Here is a 23,337-nt window from a genome sequence, read left to right as displayed (position 1 = left end):
CTAGTTGGCCATCAGTGGAAAGAGAGGCCCTTGGTTTTGCAAACTTTATCTGCCTCAGTACAGGGGAACGCCAGGGCCAAGAAGTGGGAGTGGGTGGGTGGGGGAGTGGGTGGGGGACTTTTGGGATAGCATTGGAAATGTAAATGAAATAAATACCTAATTTAAAAAAAAAATCCTTCTTTTGCAAGTTAGTATTTTTTTTGAAACCTTAATGACTTTTTTTTTTTAATTTAGGAAGAATTATTTTTGATATGACTTAATATGGGTTTAAGAATACTTAAAGAATTTCTCTGTTTTCAAGTATTTAGAAAAAATTTTAGACTTGTTTTTTAGTTCAGTATTTTCATTTATGCCTAATAAAACTAAAGCAAATTCATTTATTGAATTTTTAAATTTCAAATATTGTTTCTTACTCTTCTGTTACTTTTTTGATGTTTATTTTATATTCATATTAGACTATCTGCTTTCAGCTATTTTTTATTTCTTCATATAATTGATTTGGAATATAAATTGTTTGAAGATTTTGCCCATCTCTGCATCTGCTTTATTATTTAATCGTCTACTAGGTGGAGGGCATACATTATTTGCTTATTTAATTATTTCTCCTCTAGAAAGTCCTTTTGTGGGGAGGGGCTCATTTTCTGTCTAGATCTTTTTTCTCCCCCTTTAATGAAGTAAAGATTCATTTTGGTTCATACTTTCACAGGGGTTAGTCAATGATGTTTGGTGTACATAGGGTAGTTTAGAAATTTTAAGAACTTAATTGAAGATGTTTTCTTTCAGAAATTTGCAGCTCTTACTTTCAAGCCGAGGTCCTACTTTCCTAGAGCTACTTTAGCTAAAATCCTCTATCTTCAAGCAGTTTCACCTTCCTGTGTTACACAGATTCAGGGGTGGTTTTGTTTTGTTTTATTGCAACAAACTTTCAGCCATGTTCCTTTTTCTTTTGAGTTCTCAGGAGAGGTGTTTGATGTTTGGTAGAAAAGCTAAAAAACAAATTCCATGATGTGATAACTACTTGCTGTTTGTCCTGCGGGGTGGATCTATTTAGTTGGTGTGGTTGTACTTCTTTAACAAACTGGTTTTAGCTGTAAAAAAAAAATATATGCTATCCATATCCACTGAATTTTCTTTAGGAGCTTGTGAGTAGCGATCTCCTCATAGTTCTGAATATCTGGTGTTTTCATCCTATGAAATTTGTAAATATACTGTTTATCAAGTCATGTTTTTACTTTGTATGCAAATGCTAGCTATTTTGAAACAATTGGAGCCAAGCCTGGTGGAATACATTTTTAATCCCACCACTTGGAAGACAGAGGTAAGTAGATCTCTGAATTCAAGGCCAGCCAGGTCTATGAATGAGTTCCAGGTCAGCCTGGGCTATCTAATGAGACTCTTCACCACCCCAGTCCCCAAGTCCCCCAGTCCCCCAAAAACAATTGTAGTTATTGTAGGAATTTTACTAATACTAAAGAGGTAAGAAATACAATTTTCAAGATGTTCAAAATTTAGAAATAAGCTTTAAGATCTTTGTACAATGTAAAAGCTTATTTGTTTATACATAACTGTGCCTGCTGGTAAGCTATGAAATTACTGTATTTTTCTAGAAAGTAAGTGCCACATATTTATAAACATGGCTCTTATTTCAGGCTGGAGGGAGCAGTTACCAGATACCCTAGTTGATGAGCCTGTTTCTGTTGCTGAGAACACTGACAAAATAAAGAAGAGATACCGAAAAAGGAAAAATAAGCTTGAAGAAACCTTTCCTGCTTATTTACAAGTAATATTTTGCTTTATATTTAGTATGTGGTTTGCAAATTTAGGAAATGTATTGAGGTTTTTTAACTGCTTGTTTTTGTTAACATTCTACTCATTCTGTGTAATTGTTCACTGATTCCTATAAATGACATTTACCAGGCTCCATCTAAGAATGAATATCTGTTTTGTTCTTGGTGTGCTTTGATATTTCTTTCTTGTGAAGGGATGTGTATATATGCATATGTATATGTGTATATATGTATATGCATATGTGCGGTCCTAGGGATCAGCGCCAGAACCATGTAGCCACGGGCAGTTATAGTTCACTGAGCTATGTTCCAGCTTTAGAAAATATGTTATCTCTATCTCTTTATAAATATTATGCTTTCTTACTTTTTTGAGCATGGATTCTAAGGGATGAACTTAGATCTTCATGTTCATACTGTTAAGTATGCTGTTGGCCATGACAATGATACTTTCAGGATGGGAAATTGTACTTAAAACGATCCATATATGTGCACATGCCCAAACCAGCTCCTATTGATAATTCCATTTATCAATAGAATTTATTGCATTTAATTTTATTGAAAAAGTTCTCAGCAGCCCCAAATCATTACTTTAATTATTGCTTATCACATCTAGAATCGTTTAGTGAGAGAACTAAGTCAAAGAAACCAAAGAATCTTAAGATCGTATATAAATCTTTTGCCTTATAAAATACTTTTTGTTTGTTTGTTCGTTTTTTTCAAGACAGGGTTTCTCTGTATAGCCCTGGCTGTCCTGGAACTCACTTTGTAGACCAGGCTGGCCTCGAACTCAGAAATCCGCCTGTCTCTGCCTCCCAAGTGCTGGGCTTAAAGGTGTGCACCACCATACCCAGCATAAAATACATTTTTAATTACCACATAACTTGCTTAGTTTTCTTCTTTAGTAATTAGGTTACTGACATTCATTTTGTGTATGTATGTAGAGGTATAGATGTGAACACACATTTACTGTAAGTAGAGGTCAAAGATCAACCTCAAGGTTGGTCCAAACCTGTCCTTCTTTACTTTTTTTTCATTGTGATTTGCGATTTTGTGATTGTGCTGGGATAGTTGGCCAGTAAGGCCATGGTGTAATCTCAGCACTAGATTTACAAGCATTGGCCACCAGAATTGTTAACATGGATTCTAAGGGTTGAACTTAGATCTTCATGTTTAACAGCAAGCACTTTAGCTTCTGAACTGTCTCCTCAGTCCCTAGACTACTAGTATCTTACTGGCTGAATGCTAGTTATAGAGCTTAGCCTTTAGGTCTATGTTAGAGATAAGTAAGCAAGGAAGCTTGTGCATATGTGTTTAGAAATTAACATCTGATCTCTTCCTTTAATAAATACTTTCCATCCTTTTATTTATTATTTCTGTGTATGTGGGTGTCTACTAAGGTATAAACATTGATGTCAGATAACAGCTTTGGGGAGTTAGTTCTCTTCTTCCATTGTGGAATCTGGTTTTCATGGTTATACAGAAAATGCTTTACCTGCTGTGCCATCTCACAACATACCATCTCTTTCTTTGCCATAGAGTCTCATCATTCACCATAGAGGTCACTCACTGTTTTGGCCTCTCTGGCTTGCCATGAGCCTCAGGAATCTACCTATCTCTGTTCACTCTCCTACATCCACTCAGCCCTGAGTTATAGACCCTATTGCTTTAACTTTGGTGCCTAGAGAACCTAGATTCTCATGCAGTAACAAGCATTTCACTCAGTCATCTCCTCAGGAAAGAAAAAATACTCCTCTTTGGGGGGATTGTCTATATGCCCTTCTTTGCTCTTTGCCTGCCTTCTCTTCTCCTTTTCCTTTGATCTTTCTCTTTCTCCAGGTCCTCACTATGAATCCCTGACTTGCCTGGACCTTTCTATTTAGGCTAGGCTGGCCATTGAGTTCACAGAGATCTGTCTACCTCTGTCCTCTGAGTGATGAGAATAAAAGATATTCACCAGTATACCTGGCTCTGGATTTTTTTTTTTTAATCAGTTGGCCCTATAAATAATTTATATATCTGTTATATGTCATATCTGTTTTTCAAAATGGATAAAGTAATCCTCCATTATTAAAAAAAAAAAAAAACCTCTCATTTATTCGTACAGGTAGAGTCTCTTGTAACCTTGCTAGTCTTCGAACCCTGGGTTTTATGCATCTTGGCATACACTATACTAACTGAAGTACATCCCTAACCACTAAGCCTGCATTTTAAAGTGTCCTAACAATTTGACAACAACAATAACAAAAAGAGCTTAATTGTGTGTTTTCAACACGATAAAGTGAAATGCTAATCTTTTTTTTTTTTTTTTTATTTCATGTCAATGGGTGTTTTGCCTCTAACTGTGTCTGTGTACCACAGAGAGAGGAAGAGGGCATTTGATTTCCTGGAACTAGAGTTCCATACAGTTGTGAGCCCCCATATTGTTGCTGGGACTTTTTGGAAGAGCAGAAAGTTCTCTTAGCCACTGATGCATCTCTCCACATCCAGCTCTGTGTCAGCTTTCAAATATAGACGGGTGACTTATCAATGAACTAGGTTCCTTAATTTTTAATAACCGGAATAGAAGGCACACTTGGTGCCCTTACCTCTTTTCTGGACATTCTTCTTTTGGATTTACTGAGAAGATGGTCTGCTCTGTCAGTAGATAGTTTTGTTACGTGAAATCCATATTTAGGAAGCTCCTTTAGCTGACCATCAGAGTTTGGAAGCCAGTTGTTTGCAAAAGAGCATGTAAATATCTTGCTCATTCTCTCCTTCTTGGCATTTTTGTTTATGTGTTTCTTTGTTTTTCATTTTGTGTGTGTGTTGTTTATTTAATTAATTTTTGCTTTTTTTTTTTAAAGATAGTTTTAATGTAGCCTGGATGGGCCTCAAATTTACTGATATATAGCCAAGGATGATCTTGAACTGTTTATCTTATCTCTGTAGTGTTAGAATTACAGCCAAGAGCTAATATGTCTGGTTTTAAAGGAACTTCTAAAAATATTGAACCTTAATCTGGTGAGATGGCTTAGCAGGTAAATGCTCTTGTTTTTAGTTCTGATGACTTGAGTTTGGTTCCTGGAACCACAGTGGGGAAGGAGGAAACTGACTTCTACAAGTTGTCTCTTAGATCCACATATGCACCACATGTATTTATAATCATGTGTCTGTAAGAGCCCTTAGGCTACTGCACTCTTGTGGTCGTAGTTCATTCTTGAAGTCACTAATAATGTCTAGATGAAAACCATATCAAGCTTCTCTTTAATATAAATTCTAAAGCTTAAAAACTTACCAAATTCATCTGAATATTATAGATACTCAGATGAATATCTACCACTACTTCTTTCTCACTTATCATCTTCCTGCCTCTCCCTCATGCAATCCAACTCAGTAGCACATCCAGAAGATCTTTAAAAAGACGAAATCTAAAGTTCAACTACTTCTTTCCTTCACTAGAATCACCCAAATAGAATCACTGCAGAGGAGCATGGCAATATCTTCTGCTTCTTCAACGCTTCACAGCCTGTTCTTCACCAGGAGATGTGGGTTCCTTTCCCATGCTGGGGATCAGACCCAACCCGTCAGCATGAATGCAGAGTAGACGAATGCTCTACCGCTGAGCCATAATCCAGACCAAGCAGGGTCTTCTCATAAGATTGAACTCGGTCACTTCTCTGCTCATCCCACTTTTCTGAGAATAAAGTCTAATCTCTAAATCACACTCTGCATAACCCTAAATTATCCCTTCTGACTCCTTCTTTTGTTCTTCCCATGGTTCACTTTTCCCCGTTCATCAGCCATGCCAAGTTTATTTCTTCCCGGATCTCTCTACTCTTTACATGGTTGGTACATTCTTATCATTCAGGCCTGAGCTCAAATGACACTTCTCTGTAATATAAACTCTAAAGCTTAAAAACTTACGAGATTCATCTGAATATTATAGATAAATATTAAGAAAGTCATGATGAGTCATTAAAAGTATTATTAATGGCAGTCTTGTTGTTGAAGTTTATACTTAAAAGAGACTATACCAGCGATTGATATCCAAATATCAAATACGTTTTATAGTCTTCAGCATTCTTCATTATTATAGATTGTAGCTTTGTAGATTTTCAAATACTATTCATTCTAAAAAATCTGAAAAATTTGAGTAAGATATAAGATCTCTGGAAGACTTTAGTCCAGTGTGTGTGTGTGAGAGAAGGGGGGGAGGGGAGGGGTGGAACAAACAAAATGACACATACACACACACCATTGGCATTAGAATAGAGGGAGGTCAGAGGACCTTTTCAGATGCTGGTCCTCACCTTGCATATTGTTTAAGACAGGTACTTCTTGTCTACTCTTTTAATTCTGTGTAACTTACTAGCTGGCTCATGAGCACGTGGGGATTCTCCTGGCTCTGCCGTCCATCCTGACATAGGAACTCTAGGATTGCTGACATGCTATTTTGCTGGCATTTCATGGATTTTAGGGATTCTTTTTCAGTTCTACACAGTAGTGCAGTGAGCATTTTCACTACTTAGTCTACTTTTCATCCCTCCCATTCCCTTTCTAAAATTAGGACCATTAACATTGTTCTAGTTAGGGTTTTTGTTGCTTTAATGAAACACCATAACCAGAAACAAGTTGGGGAGGAAAGAGTTCACTTCAGCTTAAAGCTCTCAGGTCACACTGCATTGCTCAGGGAAGTCAGTGCAGGAGCATGTGGGCGTGAACCAAAGCAGAAGCATCACGGGTGCTACTTACTGGCCTATATGCCATGGCTTGTTCAACCTCTCTTTTTATAGCACTCAAGACTACTGGGAGTGCCACTGTGTGGCCCTTCTCTCCATGATATGGGCTCTCCCATATCAGTCAGTCAAGGAAATACACCAAAGGCTTGTCTGTAGACCAATTTGGTGGGACTGGCATCATTTTCTCTATTAAGGTTACTTCTTTCAAAATGGCTGTAGCATGTGTCAAGTTGACATAAAACCAGCCACAAACATTTTCTATATGTTTTTTCCCACCTCAGAAATTTTGTATATTTTATATTCTTACAGAAGTCTTCATTAGCACATTTTATTGAACCTATCTTTCAACCTTCTTCAGAACCTTTCTTTGTTAATATGGGTCTATATGCTTTGAAATACTTGTTTATTGTGTGTATGTGTGCTTGTGCATGTCTATGAGTGCCCATGTACTTGTGTATCCCCGGCATACATGTAGAAACAGGACAACTTACAGAAGTCAGTTCCTTCTTCCACTGTGTACTTCCTAGGAATTGAATTGAGGTTGCCATGCTTCATGGCAAATGCTTTTATCTGCTGTGTTATCTCACTAGTCCTTCTAAAAATCTGCATTTGGGTTTGTGGATATACCTTAGGGATTTTACCTAACATTTATGAGGTCTGAGTTTCAACTTCCAGCTTTTACCTCCAGTGCTGTAAGCAACAGCAACCTACTGGCCCCATTTCCTTTTGTAGCATGAATATCTATTCACCTACCTTCTATGGATTGATGCCACTTTTACTTAAAGTGTTATGAGGAAAAAAAGTACCTGTGGACCTTCTATTTATGTGTGTGTGGCAAGTAAATGATAAATGATATTAGCTCCTGCAAACTCTCTGAAGTTCTTTATCTAGAAAGGTCACAGAGTAGAAAATATCCTAATTCAGGGTTTCTGGGTTGAAGCAAATGAAGGGGAGTCCTGAGGTTTTCCTTGTTGATCTCTGTTCTGAGGAGTTCGAAGAACTCACTTTGAAGCACGGTCCTGTCTAGTGTTCATCTGAGTAGATGAAATAAAAGCAAGCAGCCTTTCATAGCTTGCAAATGTTCATGCATGGTCTGAAGTTTCTCGGATTCATAGTATCAGTTCAGTCCTCTGATGTGGCTGTATGCTGCGGCATGAGATTACTGCAGACACTAGAGCTGTGCAGATCGTACAGTAGTGGATCAGAATCTTGTGGTATCCTTAGTAGGTAATCCACAAATACTGATAACAGTCATGAAACTGCCTGTGCCTGTGCCTGTGCCTGTGCATGAGTTTTAAAATTTGATTGTAGATTAGTCTCCAAACATAGAATTATTTTGCAGTTTCTTGAAACACATTCAACACAATTACATTTTTATTTGTTTAATTTGGTTTTTGAGAAATCTATCAAATTTAATTTAGCACAATGTATACAGAATTGACAGAATCTTTGTGTATTTCTATATTCAGTTTTTATGTTGTTAAATGCAAACATTTTCTTGTCAAAATCATGACAGGATGATGTTAGCTTTATAGCATTTAGAACTAATAATTTTTTTATGTGTTCATCTTTGTTTAGGAAGCATTTTTTGGAAAAGATCTTCTAGATACCAGCAGACAAAACAAGCTGAGTGTAGATAATCTGTCAGAAGATGCAGCTCAGCTTTCATATAAAACAGGTTTCTTGGATCCTTCCTCAGATCCGCTACTGAGTTCATCTTCTGCTTCAGCAAAACCTGGAACTCAGGGTATGTAGATTAATTCACAGGTATTTTCCTTATGCCACATGCCATTACTTTCTAGTTATTATAACACTCATATAAATACTTCTGTTTGACCTCATGCTTTATTCAAATCAACTTTATTAAAATATAATTTATATTCAGTAAATGTAGCCTTTTTTAGTGGAAAGTTATATAAGACTTGCCAAATTAAATACTTCTGTTTGACCCCCCTCATGCTTTATTCAAATCAACTTTATTAAAATATAATTTATATTCAGTAAATGTAGCCTTTTTTAGTGGACAGTTATATAAGACTTGCCAAATTAACCTACTCGTGTAATAATCACCAAAATCAGTAGTTGTGAGAGAAAACTTTCGGTTTATACTTTATCCAGAACAGTATTAGTTATAAAACCCAAAGAAATTAATTCTAACGTGTCAAAAACTGCAAAACGAACGCCGACAGTCAGGAATTGTTTGTAGATACAGTGGTATGTCTACATATAGTTTCTCATTACTGACACTTTGTGAAAGTTAGTTCATTGTTATAAAAAGGGGCTCCAGTGCCTTGCCACTATATTTATCATCACCTATGACTGCATGAGGTCATGACTATCAAACATGTCTTCTAGCTGGCCATAGTGGTGCATGCCTTTAATACCAGGTCTTGGGAGACAGAGGCAGGCAGCTGTCTGTGAGTTCAAGCCAGCCTGGTCTATGTAGTTAGTTCTAGGGTAGTCAGAGCTACGTGATGAGACTTTGTCTCTGAAAACCCTAAATATATATAAATGTATATCTCCAGTTATTCTTACATCATTGTTGAACGAAGTTGCTCCTAGTTGAGAACCATCATGTAAATGTAGGAAATGGAGTGACTATTAGAAGTCAGGAGAGAGAGAGAGAGAGAGAGAGAGAGAGAGAGAGCGCCGGGGGATGACTTTGTAGGAATAGCACTAGTGTTGCAGTCACAGGACCTGAGTTTTATCCTGAGAATCCATATAAAAATGCCAGATGTGGTAGTGTTTACTTGTAATCTCAGAACTGAGGAAGTAGAAGCAGGAGGCTCCCTGTGTATTGCTGTATGGCCATTCTAGCTTAATTGGTGAGCTCACCTGAGGTTGTCCTCCACTCTTCACAAGCATATGCGCACGCGCGCGCACACACACACACACACACACACACACACACACTACTACCCACACACATTTGCTTGTACAGGGTTTTTAAAAAAATATAGTTATGAAGGACGGTGAAGATGCCGTTCAATTAGTAGAGTCTTTGGCTGTCATGCATGAAGCTTTGAGTTTGGTTCCCAGCACCTCCTTAACTGTACTCCTTTTGAGAAAAGGAATCAGGAGAATCAAGTTCAAGGTATACTCTACTATGAGTTCAGAGGCACTCTGTGGAGCATGAGATCCTGGCCTCATTAAGAAAGAAAGAAGTGAGAGAAAGAAAGGAGACACGTGTGTTACATCAAGAGGGTCTAAGAGCTTTGTTGGACTTGTAGGAGTTATGAGTCCAGCGTTTGTCTTTTCTTCTAGACATTTATCAATTATAGTGTGATATTGTGGCACACTTTTGCCGCTTGTTGATCTTTAATTTTATACACTCTTTTTAGAAAGAAGTCTTAAATAATAGTGTACTGAATAATGGTTTTAGGTATTAGGTTAAAGCTTTTTGTACCCAGCATTGTCCAGTCATGAAACACAGCTAACTTTCTTGTGCTGTAACTTTTACATCTGGAAATTCAAGTGCTGATTTCATGGACTTGAGTACCCAAAGAGCTTTGTGTCTCTAGGGCTGTCCTAGATACCATAGGACAACCTGTGCAAACTTTTACTTTTTATTTGACTTCCTTGAAATATGTGCAGGCAATCTTCCTTCTCATAGGCACACAAACAACAATTCTACATCATCATTAATAAAGAAGGATGGAAAGATGCAGTGGTTTTTTTTTGTTTGTTTGTTTAGTCTTACCAAGTTCAAACAAAAAATATCTTAGGTTGTTTTTAAGTACTCACTTCATATGTTTTTGCCATTGTATAATAACTGAGTATTTCAAAGTATATTTTATAAATATTACGACACGTGAAGAGTTAAATTGAAGTTACTTGCACTTGCGTTTTGTGAGGATAACGTCTGATAAGGTGATGGGGCAGATTTTGATGCACGTGTTTTTTCCACAAAACTTCTTAAGATGTGATAATTTTCAGTAAAGCAGAACTTAGAGATGAGAATAGCACTCATTTCAAAGTATAAATTATTTTCTTTTCAGTTGAGCTACGTTTTGCCTTTATATAAAAAGTTAAATGCCTTTTTGAATATTTTATTTCATGTAGCCTATTCAGCCATCAGACAAGGATGCACTTTTCTTGTTAAAAAAAATGTTATTTTTATTTTATGTGTTTGGATGTTTTGCCTGAACTGTGCATTGTGTTTGCAAGTGCTGCCTATGGAGGCCAGAAGAGAGCACAAATCCCCCAAGCCTGAAATGCATGTGAGATTTCACTTGGATGCTAGGAATTGAACCTGGTCTCTTTGAAGAGCAGCAGCTAGGGTTTTTACCTGCTGAACCATCTCTCTGGTCCTAGGGATGGACTTGTAAAATTTTATGATATAATTTTATAAATTAGAATTTCATTACTTTAAAAACAAATAAAAGAGCTTATTCATTAAGTACTGCCCTATAAGCTAAAGGCCCTGATTTTGATTCTAGAACTCATGTCAAAGAATTTGGTATTGCTATAGATGCTTGTAAACCCAGCATGGGAAGGTGGAGATAGGAAGACTCCCCACCTTAAACCAACCCCCAGGGCTTATTGGCAGCCACCTATTGTACTTAGCAAGTTTCAGACTAGTACAAAAGTCAAGTGTTCTTAATCATCTCCCAGCCCCATGAAGTGTGTGTATATATATACATGTATGTATGTGCCTATGTATATATGTGTATACTTCTATATATGTATGTAGATATTTTAAAGATTTATTTACTTTTATGTATGTAGATGTTTTACCTGCTTGTATGTTTTGTTCACCACGTGTATGCACTGCTTACAGAGGCCAGAAGAGGCCATTGGATCTTCAGGAACTGGAGTTAATAAGTTGGTTGTTAGCTGCCATTTGGGTACTAGGAACTGTACGTGGGTCCCTTGCAAGTGAAAAAAAACATGCTCTTAATCACTGAGCCATCAATCTAGCTCCTAAAGTGTTATTTTTATGCCATTAAAAAATATTTTACCTTTGTTAGATTAGACTTGAAAGCTTAACATTTTTAAATGTCTTTAGCTGAGTTGCTAAGGTAATTAAGAGTGAAAACCTGACTAAGAGTTGCACTGTTTTACTACTTGATTAGGTTAAAAATCCTTAGAATAATCAATCCTCTTTTCATTGTTCACATTTTCCACTTATCCATCGGTTGACCCCCAAAGTCAACTTCAACTACTTCACCTTTTCTACCTTGCAATGGTAACTTGTATTACCTCTTGTTCACACTGCACACAATCTGCAGACTTCTAGTGGCCCCCACACACCTTTTCCTCCCAGTTGTTTTGCTTTTGTCTTTCAGTATCCCTATACTTCCCCTGAACCTTCACAAGTTTTCTCGTAATTTTCACCACGTTTTTGAGAACTGCTTAGGCTTGCAGTATCTGCTACCTTCATTCCTTCATGCACTTCTATATCAGCAAGTGCTCTCTGCCCATGACCTTTTTAGCAGATTTCCATGTTCCTTCACTGTCTTTGTTTTATTTAGGTCTTTGTCCTTTGTTTTAAGGTCTCTAAATAATGGAAAAATAAGAAATAAGAACCAACAATGGGACCAGTCAGGAAAACATTTGGCAAAATTAATTGAATTAAAAAAACTCCTCTCAATAGTAACCCTAAATGTAGATGGCTTTATTTTGTTTTGAATGTCAGTATGTAGCTCTGGCTGATCCATAACTAACTATGCAGACTGCCCAGCTGGCCTCCAGCTCTATAGATTCTCTTACCTTTGCTTGTTGCTAAGCTGATAACTCTATTTGATTCCTAAGAGCCATATCGTTGGTGGAGAGATTCAATTTCTGCAAGCTTCCCTCTGATGTCCTCACACAGTCTGAGACATGTCCATGTTCCCCTCTTCCCCTATGCTATATGTAATTTTTAACAAGAGAGAGCACAGACAAACTTAACCAAATTAATCAGAAACAAGAGGGAAACGATCCAAAGTAACCAACCAAATTAGTGATGACAAAAGTGGGTTTTTGTGTGTGTGTGGTGGTGTTGGTTTTCAAGAGAGAGTTTAAGTTTCTCTATGTAATCCTGGCTGTCCTGTAACTCACTTTGTAGACCATGCTGGCCTCAAACTCAAAGAGATCTCCTGCTTCTGCCTCCCAAGTTTTGGCATTAAAGGTATGCACCACCACCTCTCAAATCAATAGAACATTGGCAACTTAAACATATCATAGAAAGCTTATGACTCCTTAAACATGAAGATACTAAACATGGGACAGACCTCAACATTACAAGGTTTTAATAGGAAAACTAGTAAACATACTAGATTTGCTAAATTGAAAGCAGTCCATCTGAAGTCAGTAGCAGGTAAGAGTAGGTGCTGTCTCCATGTTTTATTCAATATAATACTTGAAATGTTAAGTAGAGAAACAAAGATAAATAAAAACAATCAGAAATAGGAAAAATGTTATTCATCATTAATTAAATCCTTTAGATTTGATACATTAGGCAAAGTATCAGAAAACAAAATGTACACACAATAATCAGTAGCTTTTCTATTTACTAATAACAAATTTTCTGAGAAGTAAATCAGGAATCTAGTTAGTCCTGATCACAATAAATTAAAACAAAAATATACAGGTATCAGCTTAGTAAGGAGATAAAGGACCTTTACAGTGAAGGAAGACACTGGAGCAGACACAAGTAAAAGGAAAGATATCTTATGTTCATAGATGAACAGAATTAATATTGTGAAAATGTCCTTAACTCCCAAAAGTCTGTAGACCTTTGCATTGTTTAATAAAGCCCCAGGGCAGTTCTTCCAAGATTAGGAAAGAAATCAGCTAAAAGCGCAAAGCCTCCGAATCAGCAGCACAGTCAACACAACAGACACAACAATGCTGACTTGAAGCTGCCTAGCATTACCACAGTACCAGATCCAGCTCTATGGAGCCAGAGCACAAAACTTAGTCACATTCAACAGCAGAACGGAATACAGCATCCAGAAAACCCCTTCACATACAATTACCTGAGTTGTGACAATTGTCCAAAAAAACAATGTGGAAGAAAACATCTTCAACAAATAATGCTGGGAAATCTGTATATTTGTGTGTAGAAAATGAAACTCAATTTCCAACTTTTACTGTAGAAAAACCACTTAAAAGTGGATCAAACGCCGGGCGTGGTGGCGCATGCCTCTAGTTCCAGCACTCGGGAGGCAGAGGCAGACGGATTTCTGAGTTCGAGGCCAGCCTGGTCTACAAAGTGAGTTCTAGGACAGCCAGGGCTATACAGAAAAACCCTGTCTCAAAAAAACAAAACAAAACAAAAAAGTGGATAAAACAACTTACTGTATGACTTGAAATGGTCTGCTACTAGGAAGATACTTTATAGAGGCATAAGCAAGGAAGTTTTTGAAAAATGACACTAATAACACAGAAAATCCATATATTGATATGTAGTACTTTGTGAAATAAAAATGGATCTTCACAGAATAGGAAACGCCCAGTGGAGTGAGGAAATAGTCAATAGACTTGGAGAAAATCACTGTCAGCTGTGTATCTGATGGAATTAACATATAGACTCCATAAAGAACTAAACGCTAAAAATAACCCCACCCCACCCCCCAATCAACAGGGAAATGACTTAGTTTCCAAACTAAAAAATATCCGTGATCAATAAGTACATGAAAAATGTTCAACATCCTTATCCATCTATAAAATGCAAATTAGCTGAGTATGTTGGCACAGCTATTTAACCCTGCACTAGAGGATGTAGAGGCAAGCAGATCTCTGTGAGTTCAAGGGCAGACTGGTTTATATAGAAGTTCCAGGACAGGAAAAGGTACCAATGAGACCCTGTCTCATAAAATGAGAGTTAGGGCCAGAAATGCAGATTGATGTATGCTGAGATTCCACCTGTTTCTAGTCAGAATGACTGTGTTTAAGAAAACAGCAACGTTCTCTGACAAGGATATAGTACAAGTGGAACTAGAGACTGCTGGCAGAAATGGGAACTAGTCCAACTACTATGGAAATCATCATGGGAGTTTGTGCAGAAACTCAAAACTAGTATAGGATCCAACTATGCCTCTACTCAGTATATACCGGAAAGAACTTGCACATTCATGTTAATGTAACCTCATAATACCAAAGATGCAGAAGTAGGCTGATGTCCATCAACAGATGCTGACAGTATAAAGAAAACATAAAAGAGACACAGATATGCATTCACATACATATAATGGAGAATAAATGAAACTGGAAATCATATTAAGCAAAATAACTCCAGAGAGTGAAAAACAAATTTCACTTCTGTTTCTCAATCCAGCATTTTCATTTAAACAATGCATGCATGTATATGACAGGAAAGTAGGTGGGGTTTATGTAGGGCTAGAAAGGAGTCTAAAACTAAGGGGAGATAACAAATACATTGTGTTTTCTCTTGTGGAACTAGATTGAATATTGCTCATACAATTGTGTCTGTATGATGCATGTACATAGACAGCATAAGGGAGAAGATGGGGACAGAAAGTACCAGCTAGTAAGGCAGTGACATGAGCACATAATACATTTTTGATGTGTGCAAAGCATAATACACATATATGAAAATGTTACAGTGAAATTTTGCATGTTAACAAAAATTAAATGAAGACTGCAAAAACGGAACGTAACAAAATCTATTTGTGGCCAGTCATTTCTGGAAATTATTTTTTTCTGCCTATTTTTCAAATAGGTCCCTCAGGGCCTGACTTATTCCTACCTCATTGTTATTTGTGAGAAAGTGAGCCCTGAGAGTACATCCAAGTCATTTGTTAACAGTTCCATCTTGTTCCAGTGGCTTGGACAATGTCACTAGACTCAGTTCCTTGCTATTAAGACAGTCTTTTAGTGAACTAGTAATGAATATTCAAACAAACAGAAAAAGAATTAGTATTAGTGAAGAAACTGGCTTGTGTGTTACTAGAAATTTCAAAATACTGTTTCTTTTTCATGTTTTTAAATTGTCCTGTTTTTTTCTAGATGCCATTCTTAGTCGTGTCACTTAAGTAATGAGTTGCTTTTTATTTTATAAGATTTTGATTTTATTTTTATTAAAGTCTTCATTTTTTATTTTATTTTGTCAAAATACATCAGTCTTGAAAACAAAATCTGGATTTTTAATGTTTTGTTAAAATATAAGTACCTTTGCTTTTAATTCTTTCAGGTCATTATGGTCTTAATTTTACCAGTGCCACTTGCCTCAGCTGCTGCTGTAGTCTAGATGCTTAGGACATTTTAGAATTTTGTGTCTAGGAAAATACTTAATTTTTATATACTTACTATATTTAGGTACTGCTGATGATCCATTAGCTGATATTTCTGAAGTCTTAAACACAGATGATGACATTCTTGGAATAATCTCAGATGATCTTGCAAAATCAGTTGATCATTCAGGTATACATGAATACTGTTTGCCTGATTTCTGTTCTGTGATTTTCGAAGGTGTATGGATGTGGAACACATTTATTTTTTCTAGTAACAGAAGTGGGTTTGGTGTTTTTCTTTCTTTTTTTTTTTTTTTTTTTTTTTTTTTTTTTTTTTTGGTGGACTGTGTCAAAGAAGCCAGTTCTTCATTGAGTGTCTGGCTTGAGGAGGGGAGATAGCAAGTTGGCTCATTTCTGTCACCTTTCTAATTGCATCAGATTTAAGGCATGTTGCCTTAAAGGTCTTGCTGCACTTTCTCTTTTTGTGTGTTTTCCCTTCCTTCCCACTTCTGTGGTAATCAACCATTTTATTTGGTTTGGGTCTTGTAGGTCTTGATTTATGCACTTTCCAGGTTGGGAGCTCACCCTTCCCTTTGGGTAAGAACTGAGCAGTGGATGGCTCTGAGTAGAAGTAGTGATCTTTGTTAGTAGTGTCTCAGCTGGAGCAGCTTGAGGTGCATGCGTATGTGTCACTAATCCAGACTTGACTTTCCTTTCTGTGTACAGCTAAAGCATAGTGCTCTCAATGACTTCCTTAATCATTTTAATGAATGGTTTTAGTCTTACATATTGCATAGTATAGTAGTTTACAAATTACCTGAATAATAGTTTCTAATACAAGATTAAATAAAAACAGACTAAAATTTAAGACTAATGGTATTAAGGAAATATGAAAAAGTAGATAATAGGCTACTATTACTAGATGTTATAAGGTGATGAACATAATTTATATTTTTAGAATTTAGCTATAAAATATTTAAAAATAACTTGTAGTTGAAATTATTTTTTAAAAGATTATTAAGCTTTAATACTGTGTGTACCTCTTTGAATTAATTTTTAATGAAACTTTCATTCCTGTTTCACACGTGCACAACGATACTGCTGTTTTCTATGTTAGAGAAGTTATTCATGAAATGGCCTCTTACAGGAGTTTAAATTAGATTTGTTCTTTTGTTCTTAAGGAAATGAAATGTATATACTTTGATGAAAAGATAACTTTGGATATCATATAAACTTATAGGTACATTGTAGCTAAATTTAGTAATGGCCTATTGAAAGTACTACCCGAATCTTAGAAGTACCGGCTTCATTTACATCACAGTGTTGTGTGTTAATGTATATAGGCACTATTGTCCATTCTGTGCGTGTTCTGGACTCACCTTTGCGTCTATTTAACTTGTTCTTTTAGATATGGGCCCCACTACTGCTGATGCCTCCTCATTGCCTCAGCCAGGTGTCAGTCAGAGTTCACGGCCATTAACTGAAGAGCAGCTAGATGGGATCCTCAGTCCTGAGCTAGACAAAATGGTCACAGATGGTAAAATACTTACCCTACATCTAGGCTTTCTAAAAGACTTGAGTAAATATGACTTTCAAAGCTTTTTGCATGCAATTTTATGTTTGGACTTGCTTTAATTATTTTTCTATTAATTAAATGATATTTTATAAGTCATATTGAATAGGTAATTATTAATATTCCTTTTATTTTAGGAGCAATTCTTGGAAAGTTATATAAAATTCCAGGTATGTTTTTATTCTACTGTTTTACTTTATAAAAAATGGCATTCCCCTTAGAATGACCTTAATAATCTTCATGTTATTTCTGTGATTATTTTACCCAGAGCTTGGAGGAAAGGATGTTGAAGACTTGTTTACTGCTGTACTTAGCCCTGCTACCACTCAGCCAGCTCCATTACCACAGCCTCCCCCTCCACCACAGCTATTGCCAATGCACAATCAGGGTATTCTACTACTTTCTAAGCATGATTTTGTTTGTATGTATATTTGCAGGTGTGTGTGACAATGTGTATTCAAGGTCAGTCTCATGCAGTGTTCCTCAAGAATTATCTACTTTTTGGAGAGTGCCACAGTGCCCAACTTTATTTACTTATTAGTGAATGTGTAGGATATATGTGCTCAAGCTTGTGTGTGTGCACAAGCAAAAATGTTTTTGTATATGCTATGCATTTACACCCTGATATGCACATGGAAGTCAGAGGATGATGTCCAGGAATCAAGGCTGCCATGATTCTCGGAGAATCACTTAGGCTATCCAGCTTGGCCAGAAGGGCTTCTACCCACTGAACCATCTTACTGTGGCCCATTTTCAAGGTCCCATTAACTTTTTAAAATGTATATTATGTGTGTTTATAGCTGTTTGGACACATACATTCTAGTGCACATGTGGAGAACAGGACAGCTTGCAAGAGTCGGTTAGTTCCTTTCATCATTCTGTCTTGGGGATCTAACTCAGGTGCTGAGGATTGGCAACAAACAGTAACTTTATTTATTCCCCCAGCCTTCTCACCCTCACTGCCTCCAGGCCTAGGTTTCTATGCTCTTCAAGCTCTTTACTATTTTGATATATCTGCCAGCGTCAGCCCCTCTCTCTCTCTCTCTCTCTCTCTCTCTCTCTCTCTCTCTCTCTCTCTCTGTCTCTCTGTCTCTCACACACACTACACAGCCACGTATACAAACTTATATGAAAAAAAACCACTTTTGTCATGATTGAAAAATCACTCTAGTCACACTCCGTGAAATTCGCTAACTCACATGATTCATCTTGAGAGATTGTGAGGGTGCCCGGTCTCTCTTCTTACCACATTTCCACCAGAGCTCACTTTTCATTCTGCTCATCTGCAAGGGTGACCATGCCCTCCATCCAACAACTGTACTCAATGCATCTGGACTCAGTTTTACTGTTACTTGCTCAGAGGTGAAACGTGCTTTCATTTGTAGTATGTGGCACAGATATAAATGCTTTCTGGGTTGGTTATGATCTCCTCAGAGACTGAACACTGGTCCTGCTCACCACAGAACCTAAGTTGAGAATCAAGCAGTGGCTTTTGCCCATTGTTAAATTCCTGAAATTTTTTTTTTTTTTTTTTTGAAATTTGCTTGTTTTGTTTGGCCAAAGTTCTTTTACCCTACTAGTAACAATTTGCAGTAAAACATAGGTTTAGGACTTCAGTTTTTTTCCTTTTTCGAAGGCTAAAATACAATAATCAAAAATAAGATTTATAGGAGTATTTGAAAGAGAGGGTTAGCACTCCCAACACAGGAGTGTAGGATTCTACAGAAATGTGTGTGTTAGTAATGGAAAGGGATAGCATCTGTGTGTCCTTTGTTAGTGATTTAGGGTGCTGAATTGTGTAAGTCAGTGTTACCTTTATAAACTTTTACCCCTTTTCAATTCTCTTTACTATCCTTTTTTTTGTACACAAAAAATTGCATAGCATAAATACTGGAAATGCTTGAATTTTGACCAGTTTAGCTATTAAACGCAAATCTACCTTGAGGTTTGCCATAATAACATTTAATTTACATTTGTGTAAAACACTTGCAATAACTGTTTTTTGCTTTAATCTACTATTTCTCAACCTGTGGTCCCCACCCCCTTTGGGAAAACTCTATCTCTAAAAATATTTACATTATGACTCATAGTACAATAGCAAAATTACAGTTATGAAGTAGCAGTGAAAATAATTTTGTGGTTGGGAGTTACCACAACATGAGGAATGTATTAGAGGGTCACAGTATTGGGAAGGTTGAGAACCATCACACAATTGGTTTTTCATGCTTTTTAAATGATTAAGATCTCTTCAGTATTTTTCTGATGAATATATAAAAATTTTCTTAATGTATTTTATGGTTGAAAGTACATATTTTAGAGATAAAATCAGTTACAAATATACTAATTCATGAAAACCTTGGTTATTAGGGAATTACACAGCTTCTTGTGCAATCTTATTTTTTTAAAATAGTTTTGAGATGATTTAAAAGATAACTGAGCACGGCTAGGTAAATTAAGACAATAGGTTGAACACCCTTCTGAGCTTATAGCCTGTACTGTTAAGAGTGCAGATTTTAAGAATATACTTGAAGAGTAATTGAAGCAGAGTTGCATAAAGCAGCAAGATTTCAGTGTTCATGTTTGAAGTCGTAGTAGTTCTAATTTAAAGGTAAAGTGTGACCATCTGACAGATATTCAAGAATGACAACTTTCATTTTTTTTTTCTAACAAACAATGAAGAGGTGAGGTTGGTAGATAGTGCCTATGAAGATCAAAGTAGAAGTAGATATTAGTGCTAGGTTGTTGACACCTGTGAATACTGACCAGAGGCAGTTAAGTTAGCCTTTTTTATTCATACTTCTCCGAGCCAAGAAAGATACATGATGATAAAATGATATGATAAGTTATGTTTGGGTAGGATTCTATTATCAATATTGGAGATCAATTTGAAAATAAGAGTTGTAATAATGAGGCTAGAAGGATGGGCCACTGGATTTAGCAGTTGCCATACAAGTATAAGGACCAGAGTTCAGACAGACAGTCCCCACATAATAGCTAAGGAGGCATGGTGTGCCACAAGGCCCACCTTTATTCTCCGCCCTTGGGAAGCAAAACTAGGTGGAGCCAGCCAGGGTTCAGGGTACTGTCACCAGAGTAAGCCTGTCGTCTAAACTAGGCTGAATTTGTTTACTCTGGGTTCAGAGAGAGACCCTTATTCAATAAATAAAATATAGAGCAATTCAGGTAGGTATTGGACATCTTTGGGTTCCACATTTTGTATGTACATGTTTATACATATGCACACATGCATCCACACAGAAGTGTACACATATATACATGAAAAATATATAGTCATCCATTGAATGCATGGAAGAGAAAGAGTAAAATGAAATTAATTAACAAATATATTAGTCAATATTTCTCACAGGCTGCATTAAAACCATATTCAAAGGGATACTTTCCTCCTACCATTCTATGTGTGTGTGTGTGTGTGTGTGTGTGTGTGTGTAATACATGGCTTTTATTTTGGTAGAAATAGAATACGAACACCTCATTCTGATTTATAGGCAGTTGCAATTAGTCAACTACATAGATAAAAGAGTGCATGCTATTTTTCTAGTGTTACAAACTATAATTATGAGATTTTTTTTCCTTAAAGAATTATATTAGCTGAATATAGAATCCTGAGGTATTTACTGAAATAAAAGTAAGTCTGTGCTTAACCCATCTGACTTACATTAGGCCTGTAATTACGTGTTCCTTGCTGTCTTTTCCACGTTTATCTTTTTATTGTTGTTTGCTTGTTTGTTTTGTTTGTTTTTTGAGACAGGGTTTTCTCTGTGTAGTCTGGCTATACTGGAACTTGCTCTGTAGACCAGGCTGGCCTCCAATTCAGAGATCCAACTGCTTCTGCTTCCTGAGTGCTGGAATATCAGTGGTGTGCACTACTACTACCAGGCTTATATTTTTCCTTTTTTGCCCTGACTAGTCTGGGCTATCTGGCAAATACCTCTCTCTAAAATTAATTACTTAAGTAGCAAAGGAGAGATGCTTTCCTGGTTACTCATGTAAGCTTGAAAATCTTTTCTACATTTTCTACGTTTTTGTTTTGTTTTGTTATTTTGTTTGTTTGTTTGTTTGTTTGTTTGTTTTGTGTGAAGCTACAGAGTTAATACATGCAAGACTTTACAAAGCAGTACTTAGCACATAGTAAAAGCACCAAGCATGGTGGACTTAAATGTAGCATTGCTGATAGATAGCCACAATGGTGAGCATGTTTTTCCACCAACCTTTTATTTATCCTAATTATCTGAAAGGCATCTAAGTCTCCTTGCCTGCCTGCCTGCCTGCCTGCCTGTCTGTCTAGATATCTATGTGTGTTGGTGTTTTGCTTGCATATATGTTAGTGTGAAGGTGTCAGATCCCCTGGAGCTGGAGTTAAGGATACTTGTGAGCTGACATGTGGGTGATGGGCAAGAGCAGGTAGTGCTCTTAACTACTGAGCCATCTATCTAGCCTTCATTTAGCACCTTTAAAGGTGTATAAGACGGCTAAGTGAGTAAAGCTCTGTCTGAATTCAGTTCCTGGAATCCACATTTTAGAATATGAGATCCAGCTCCTGCATACCTCTCTCCATGTTGGGGAAAGACAGCTCATTTTACATAGTTTACATGTGTGAATGATCACAGTAATGATACACTAGATAGGGGGCACAAGGAAATCTGTCATTTGCCTAATGTTATAAAAAAGAAGATGATAAAGTATTTGGAAAGAGAGTTGAAAATGTTTGTGGAAGCTGGAAATTCAAGTAGTGAGAGGGCAGAACTATAACTCATTATTTTTACACCAAATGTATACTTAATAGTTACTGCTTACCAGGAAGTTTATGTCCTGCGAGCTAAATATACATTACTCTAATCACTGTACATAAGAATACCTCCATTTTACAAATTGAATTAGAAATCAGTTCTGCTTCAGTTCTAGATTTGGAATTAAAACTTAGAGCTGTTGGACTGTAAAAATGTTTATATAATATACTATATTTAGTGAAGTATGATTGTTAGAGACCACATTTTAAAACTTTGTACCTAACTACATCACCCTTTAATCTGTATAGTATATCACTGAAAAAAGTATTACTTTAAAATAGTATTAAAAAGGTTTTATTTAGAAATATTTGAGCCACTTGTCACTTATGAATACTTTGAAAAATAAATGATTGTTTTTCCTTCCTTAAGATGTTTTTCCCCGGATGCCACTCATGAATGGCCTTATTGGACCCAGTCCTCACCTTCCACATAATTCTTTGCCTCCTGGAAGTGGATTGGGGACTTTCCCTGCTATAGCACAATCCCCTTATACTGATGTCAGGTATTTAAACTTTCTATGGAAACGAATTATACTACCCCTTGTTCTTTCTGAGTCTTTTAAATGATTATGCATGTTATTAGTATTTGTTATATTTACTACAAATTTTTCTTGTGGACATCAAGCATATTTAAAGCTATTTTGAAACAAATCCTAAGTAGAGTAGTACTTGAGCATAAACAGTTACTTTGTTTATAAAGTGAAAGTGTTTTGTTATTTTTCCAGGGATAAAAGTCCAGCATTTAATGCAATTGCAAGTGATCCTAACAACTCCTGGGCACCAACAACTCCAAGTATGGAAGGAGAAAATGACACCCTGTCAAATGCACAGCGGAGCACATTGAAGTGGGAGAAAGAGGAGGCTCTCGGTGAGATGGCAACAGTAGCACCAGTTCTCTACACAAATATTAATTTCCCAAATTTAAAGGAAGAATTCCCAGGTTAGTAATAGATATGTTAAAATACCTGTTGATTTTATTCAATTTCTCCTCAATGCCATCCATGCCTTTGTTTTGAAATGTATACTAGAAAGTATTGTTGTTGTTTTTGTTTGTTTTGGTTTTTTTTTTTTTTTTGAGACAGGGTTTCTCTGTATAGCCCTGGCTTTCCTGGAACTCACTTTTGTAAACCAGGCTGGCCTCAAGATCTTCCTGTCCTCAGATGAGTTTAGTGTAGAGTTCTATCAGACCTTCAAAGAAGACCTAATTCCAACTCTACTCAAACTATTCCACAAAATAGAAACAGAAGGTACTCTACCCAATTCATTCTATGAA

General features: G+C 36.6%; 1 protein-coding gene across 16 annotated transcripts in view; it reads left to right on the top strand.

The window, feature by feature from the left end:
• Positions 1-23,337, top strand: part of Kmt2c (lysine methyltransferase 2C) — a 234,437-nt gene that overhangs the window by 158,210 nt on the left and 52,890 nt on the right. For 9 of the 16 annotated variants that reach the window (XM_029477427.1, XM_029477430.1, XM_029477436.1 and 6 more), the window contains 9 exons: positions 1,650-1,780; positions 8,084-8,252; positions 15,770-15,874; positions 16,234-16,281; positions 17,093-17,263; positions 17,395-17,427; positions 17,526-17,645; positions 22,435-22,567; positions 22,790-23,004. In XM_029477427.1, coding sequence (XP_029333287.1) covers positions 1,650-1,780; positions 8,084-8,252; positions 15,770-15,874; positions 16,234-16,281; positions 17,093-17,263; positions 17,395-17,427; positions 17,526-17,645; positions 22,435-22,567; positions 22,790-23,004 — 1,125 coding nt within the window. The remainder of the gene's footprint in view (positions 1-1,649; positions 1,781-8,083; positions 8,253-15,769; positions 15,875-16,233; positions 16,282-17,092; positions 17,264-17,394; positions 17,428-17,525; positions 17,646-22,434; positions 22,568-22,789; positions 23,005-23,337) is intronic. The other 7 variants (XM_029477435.1, XM_029477434.1, XM_029477441.1 and 4 more) reach the window with 5 other exon arrangements.

The sequence above is a fragment of the Mus caroli genome, chromosome 5, assembly GCF_900094665.2.
Source record: "Mus caroli chromosome 5, CAROLI_EIJ_v1.1, whole genome shotgun sequence".
Taxonomy (NCBI): Eukaryota; Metazoa; Chordata; class Mammalia; order Rodentia; family Muridae; genus Mus; species Mus caroli.
Note: the sequence above shows the minus strand (reverse complement) of the source record. Positions and strands in the feature narration are given on the sequence as shown.